This window comes from Echinops telfairi, unplaced genomic scaffold (assembly GCF_000313985.2).
Source record: "Echinops telfairi isolate 266 unplaced genomic scaffold, ASM31398v2 ScPeMD7_5;HRSCAF=22, whole genome shotgun sequence".
NCBI lineage: Eukaryota > Metazoa > Chordata > Mammalia > Afrosoricida > Tenrecidae > Echinops > Echinops telfairi.
Genome location: NW_022103901.1, coordinates 4,944,090 through 4,950,501, shown reverse-complemented (window position 1 = coordinate 4,950,501; position 6,412 = coordinate 4,944,090). Strand labels below are relative to the sequence as shown.

Sequence of the window (6,412 nt, the reverse complement as noted above, 5' to 3'; positions counted from 1 at the left end):
TGGTACTCTTTACCTCAGTAATTCTACTTCTGCAAACAATCTACTAAATAATTTGAACTGTCAATGCGACTCCATAATTGTACAGTAAAAAAATTTTGAAATGCTTTAAACATCGAAAAAAGGAATAATCTTTTTTAAAAAAATGCATTCATTAAAAAGTATCTTTATCAAGGATTCACGAGAGTGGGAGAGAGGGAAAAAAAGAGGAGCTGATACCAAGGGCTCAAGTAGAAAGCAAATGTTTTGAGGATGAGGGCAACAAATGTACAAATGTGCTTGACACAATGGATGGATTGTGATGAGTTGTACGAGCCCCCAATAAAATGATTTATTTTTAAAGAATTTTTTTTTTTTACAACTGGACAAATGTTTATATACAACGTGAAGTGAAGCGATCAGGATATACGGTATTCTATTTGGTATCATCACAATCATGTAGAACACACACACACACACACACACACACACACACACACAGTGGGAGGAATAAAAGGAAGTCACCAAGGCACTAAACATTGTTAATAATTCCTATCCTCACAAAGATGGGAATCTATTTTATCTTTATGCTTTTATTTAATTCCCAAGTAATGGGTATTTTAAAATCTACCTATTTATTGCAGGGAATGTATTTTCATCAGGGATGAACATTGGATGCTTACCACTGACTGTGAAGATGCCAACCACTGTTCTAAGAATTTAGTAACTCCATATGGAAGTCTTTAATCAACCTTCTGAGGATAGACTAGGACGGTCCCCATTTTATAACCAAGGATCCCAAGGCCGGCTACTGAATTCAAGAGGTGAGTTTCAAACCTTACTCCAGAGGCTCCGTAAGCCTCATGTGACACAAGATTGGGTTATCCTGACACATCAGGTATGCTAACACACAAACGGGGCGAGAGAGAGCGAGAGAGAGAGAGCAAGAGAGAGAGAGCGCGCGCCCAGTTTGGCTGGTTAACATGTTTCAACAACTGAACAAATTCAGTGTTATCAACATACACACTCAAGAAAAAAAAAAGATCACTGTTTAGGAAGCAATGAATTTCCATTTACGATGGTTATAGGTGACAGTTGCACAAGACAATCAGTAACTGGCAATACTAAATTACACCTGTACAATGCTGAGTTGGCAAAAATATTTTAATGCCAATAAAAAGTTACGTATTAAAAAAGAGAAAAAGCCAGTGTTACATCCACAAAGAACTTCCTTCACTGAAGCTACTGTCTCCTATATAGTTAAAAGCAGCATGGTTGTCAACCGAGTTAAAACACACATACACAAACACACACAGTGAAAGGAACTTGCCGATGCGCCTTTAAAATGCGATCAAGATAACCAACTTACTTCTTGTGTGATTGGAGGCCGGAACTGTTTGTGTAGTTCAATAATTATTCTTAAACAAATAAGAACATTTTCTTCATTTTCCGTCTTCAAAAAAGGAAAAAGGGGGGCATTTTAAAAAAAGAGTTACACTCTTTGGAATGTATTTTCAACTAAACATCAAAGATTCATTTTCTAAGCACTTTCTGCAGTCTTCCCCCCTCAGCCAGCCCGCATCTGGCGCAGTATCAGTTGAGCATGTCTCACGCCACAGGACAGAGCTGTCTCAGAGCGGAGGTCTCCGTGATGCTCAAAGTACCAGCTGACCAGCATATGCACAGCAAAGCCAAGGTCTTAATGAGCTCACTAACACTTCACTGCTTGGAAATACTGCTACCTGAACAGCAAAGAGTCAGCATTTACTGAGCACCCCCATGTCCTGGGCACTGTGCTAAGCAATGTATAAGCATGGTCCATACAACACCATCTGTGCAGGTTCAACCACATATACATACACGTTCATGGTCCCAAGCCCGAAAAGAATAATAAAGAATTATTATACCAAAATACCATCATTACTACTATTACTACTGGCTATTGAGTCTAGCTGGCCCCCTGCAGAAAAGGCAGTGCTTCCGTACAGACTGACCGTCTTGGAAAATCTGCCCTGTAGGTTACTAAGAGTTGGAATGCCTTGATAGCAATGGGTTAGGTTTCCTATTATCTGAAAGATGCTTCAGTGTCTCGTTTTACTGTTTTAGCACAGAGCTACATAGCAAAACACAAATTGACTACAAGCCATAGGTATTTAGACTTACAAATTTGTCTTAAAGACAGATGTAGGAACTGAACTCGTTCATAATCTGGAGCGACTGTATACAATAGGACTTTTGTACAACATTCACATCGCATAACACCTTATTTCATAGAACACATCGCAGACGCTGAGGGATTGTACTTTGTGAGCGGGTGGTGCCATCCACATTCTACCCATGGGGACACTGAGCTTTAGAGAAGTTGGGCAGCTTGGGTAATATGATGTGGACAATAAAGATCAGGATTTGAATCCAAATCTGTCACACAGTTCTCTACAGGAACACAATAAAATTCTATTATTCATCAAGACTAAGGACAGCAAGAAAATAAAACAATACTTGTAGAAGTCAACTCAGTAGGTAACAAAAGAATTCACCCCAAGAATTTGAGAAACTCTTTGTGGGTTTCTATAATATGTACAGTGGGGTAGTGGTGGTTCCATGGAAGAAATCCCCCCATCATGCAGGAGGCCCAGGTTCGATTCCCGGTAAAAGGACCTGATGCAGAGCCACCACTCATCTGTGGGAGGTCTGCTTGTTGCTCTGACACCAAACAGGTTTCAGCAGAACTTCCAACCTAAGTCAAACTAAGAAGAAAGGTTTGGAGATCCAATTCTGGAAGTCAAGCAGTGGACACCCTTGTGGTACACCATAGTCCAATTCTGTTGTGTATACAGGCACGAGTCACAACCACACTATGACTACAGGATTGTGCTTGGTAAACACAAATACAGCATGAAACCCAGAGAACCCTGCACCCACTGTGTTGGTCAACCACTGCCCGTCTCCAAAGGTAACCACCAGGATCCACCAGTGACTTGCTATTCTAACCATCTCCCATTAAGTAATCTCTTAGGCACCAAGTCAAGAGAATTAGCAGAAAGGGGGAGGAGTAGGGGGCACCATGAGACTTCCTACTGATGTGAATCACAACTTTAGCGAAAAGGAAAATAGTTGTGTAACGCAATTTGTGGTAGTTCCATAATTTCATGTCAACTTACACAGATAAAAGTATAGGGGTGGAGTTTAGCCTGTCAATCAGGTCACAGTCTGAAGGTGGCTCCTTGTGGATGTGGCTTTCTCATAAGGGGGACCCTGGGAATCTGCCCACCTACCTCTCTCCGCTTTCACCTTCCTGGTGGCGACGACCCCCTGGTTGCTCCCAGAGCCATTGCTATTGGAACCAAAGGACTTTTGCACCCACCGGCCCGGTGACCTCCCTGCGTTCTGCATCATGGCACGTGGCTGCGTGAGTCTGAAGAGGGACTGATGGACTAGTATCGGACTGATGGGCTTGAGTTGGACCGGCTGGGATAGCTTACTGATGCGTACTGACTCCTTGACATAGGCTCTGTCTTACACCTGAGTGTCACTGGATGTGTTTCTCTAGTCAGCCCCGACTAACACATGGCTTTACAACAACAAATATTTTCCGTTTGGAAAATGGATAAACCACCAGAACGCAACAGAAGGTTACCTCTAAAAATCGAAACATCACTGACAAAACATTTTTTGTGTGAGGACGAAGATGTTCGTTGGTTGGTATTCTATGAATTATTTCAAGTACTAGCTTCCGCAGTTGCTAGGAGGAAAAAAAGAAGTGAAAGATTTTAAAAGTTCCAAGTTCTACACTTAATTTTTTCACATTCTGACATCCTCTAGACCAGTGGTTCTCAACCTTCTTAACAGCCACGCCCTTTAACACAGTTCCTCATGTTGTGGTGACAACACCCGCCCCACCATACAATTATTTTCTTGCTTTCCTTTTTTTTTTTTGAGGGAGTGAGTGAGTGAGTGAATGAGGGTGAGTGAATTAGAGTGAGTGAGAGTAAGTCCATACAATTATTTTCATTGCTACTTCATAACGGTAATTTTGTTACTGTTATAAATTGGGCGACCCCTGTGAAAGGGTTGTTCAACCCCTAAAGGGGTCATGACCCACAGGTTGAGAACCGTTGCTCTAGACTCAGGTATTGGTAGGCAAATAAGATGGATCCTTTTTAAAAGCAGCCCTGTCAACGATTTAAATTCAAAGGCTGTCACAGCAAATTTTTACTCTCAGTATTAGCAAACCCATCAAGCTATCTCCCCTGTCCCTGCTTTTACAGCTTGTCAGCATTTCCCACAGAGGGACACTGGGGTACAAAAGCATCAAATGAACTTGAGATGAAGAAAGTGGAGACTGAAGTTAGTCTGGGCTTGCTCTTCATAATCTGGTTCTCCCCCATAGCTGTCCTCAATGACCTTGGACCTGAGGGCTAATTACCTCATGAGAAGTACCAAGGGTCCATGATTCTGCCTGCAGAGTCAACAACTATAAAAGATCAAAGGGGCAAGAGGGGCTTCCAAAAGTTTATGGAAAAATCCTACTATCTAATCATTCTAATTCTATTTTTCCAAAACTGCTTGAAGGTCTTCCCTCCCCCGAATGTAAGACCTTAAACTGGTACAATATAAAGATGATTTGTTTAGCAAGACACTGTTTCACTGTACTAAGGCAAAATATTAAAAAGCTCTTTTTAGAGATACTCCCTGCACTACTTACAGAAACAAAAGATCTGATGATCTGCTTTAAAATCATTGGTAGGGGTATAATTAAAATTTTTTTAAAAATTGGCTGCAGCTTCTAAGAGCTAAAATGAACAAGATCAGGGAGGCCATGGGTAAGGGAGGATGCGGTGTTAAACTAGCCATCCTTCTGCATTGTGTACGGATGTGTCCACAATAAACACTGACTGTTAGCACACCTCATCAGTCAGCATATATGAATACTTTAAATTATAAAATAGATGCTGAGAAAACCAAGGCCTTTTAAGCTGAGGAGGCAATGGTCTTGGACACAGCTATTTATAAGCCATGGTATCCGGCAAACCCTTTTCGCAAAACTGTCCGTGGAACTGGGTTTGGGTTTTGAGGGCCTTTTCACTCATGAATGCGGACAATCCCACCAAATGACTTTTCCTCAAAGGGCTGTAAAGAGATTACCTGGGCTGGTTTCTCCTGGAGAAACTGTACTTCCCCATCTTGAAGAAAAGTCAGAAACCGAGGGATGATGTGTTCCAGGAATGTAGAATACTGAGGTGATGACGTCACATTCTAATCATGCAAAGATAAGAGAAAAAGCCCCATTTAAGTGAGGTCTGCATTTCCATCTCAAATTCACATCTGCTAAGCTCAAAGGAATATACGGCATCTTAAAATATCCCTTTTAATATTGTCCAGCTGTCTTAGCATGAGTAATCACGGAGTTTTCATAAGTTAGGATGCCTGCTGCTCCTGACATCCCATCTAGGAGAACCAAATGTAGAACGTACCATTCACCAATGGGAATGCCAATGCGGTGAGGACGTGGGGAGTTAAACGCACAGTCATGAGTGACAAGTCGTGAGCCCAGGCATCTGGGGAGTCCTAGGCACAATTCCAGGGGCTCCTCCCCATAGAGTACTATCAAGGGGTGCCCCCAGAAGTTGTGGGACACAACTTAATCATCTCTCCCCAAGTAGCCTCTGAATTCCTTGAGGGCCAGAACTGTGTGAGTCATATCCAGTGCATAAGACTTCTTAATGTAACACCCCATGTTCAAGAAGGCAAAGAAGAGTAGCAGCTTTAGGACTGAAAGATGAACAGGAAAACCAGAGCTTAGGAAGGTTTAAGGGACCGGCGTTCCAGTGTAGCCAGAGTGCAAAGACCTCCGGTCATACCTTGGTAACACCCCAGACATATGGCCATGCAGCGTCCATGCTGTAAGAGTAAAGTCTATTCTAAAGCCCATCCCAAGAAAGCCTAAAATCAAGCTCTGATATGATCCACAGAGAGAGTTCGGAGGTAGAGTCCTACTAAGCTACAGACACGTGGAAAACACCATTGGTTCTTAACCAAGCCTGCCCATGTGCAATGAGATCACTAACACTACACTAGACTGTCTAGTATAAAGAGAGTCAACTTCTTCTGACTGCAAAGTTCCTAAACATTTCCCATACAACATCCACTATACAATGCAAGCAAACAGGAAAAAGAGACCCATGGGCAGTAGAAATTGACTATTGGCTAGCCCAGATGTCAGACTGAAAATGGACCTTTAAACAGCCACTGAATTCCAAAGTCTCTGCCGTGGAGTAGGTGTTAGATGTCGCTGGGACCTTGTGAGTCAGGGTGGAACTGACCCTGTAAATTTCTAAGACCAAACTTGTTTACTGAAGTAGAAAGCCCCATCTTCCTTCCAAGGAGTGGCTGGCAGTTTCAAACTTCAGACGACCTTGGGGATCACAGTCCAACA

General features: G+C 42.3%; 1 protein-coding gene across 5 annotated transcripts in view; it reads right to left on the bottom strand.

The window, feature by feature from the left end:
* The window catches only part of LOC101661316 (transformation/transcription domain associated protein), a 74,366-nt gene that overhangs the window by 64,226 nt on the left and 3,728 nt on the right, over positions 1-6,412 (bottom strand). For all 5 annotated transcript variants that reach the window (XM_045285939.1, XM_045285940.1, XM_045285941.1 and 2 more), the window contains exons 3-5: positions 5,122-5,232; positions 3,614-3,718; positions 1,346-1,429 (exon numbers count right to left, since the gene is read on the bottom strand). In XM_045285939.1, coding sequence (XP_045141874.1) covers positions 1,346-1,429; positions 3,614-3,718; positions 5,122-5,232 — 300 coding nt within the window. The remainder of the gene's footprint in view (positions 1-1,345; positions 1,430-3,613; positions 3,719-5,121; positions 5,233-6,412) is intronic.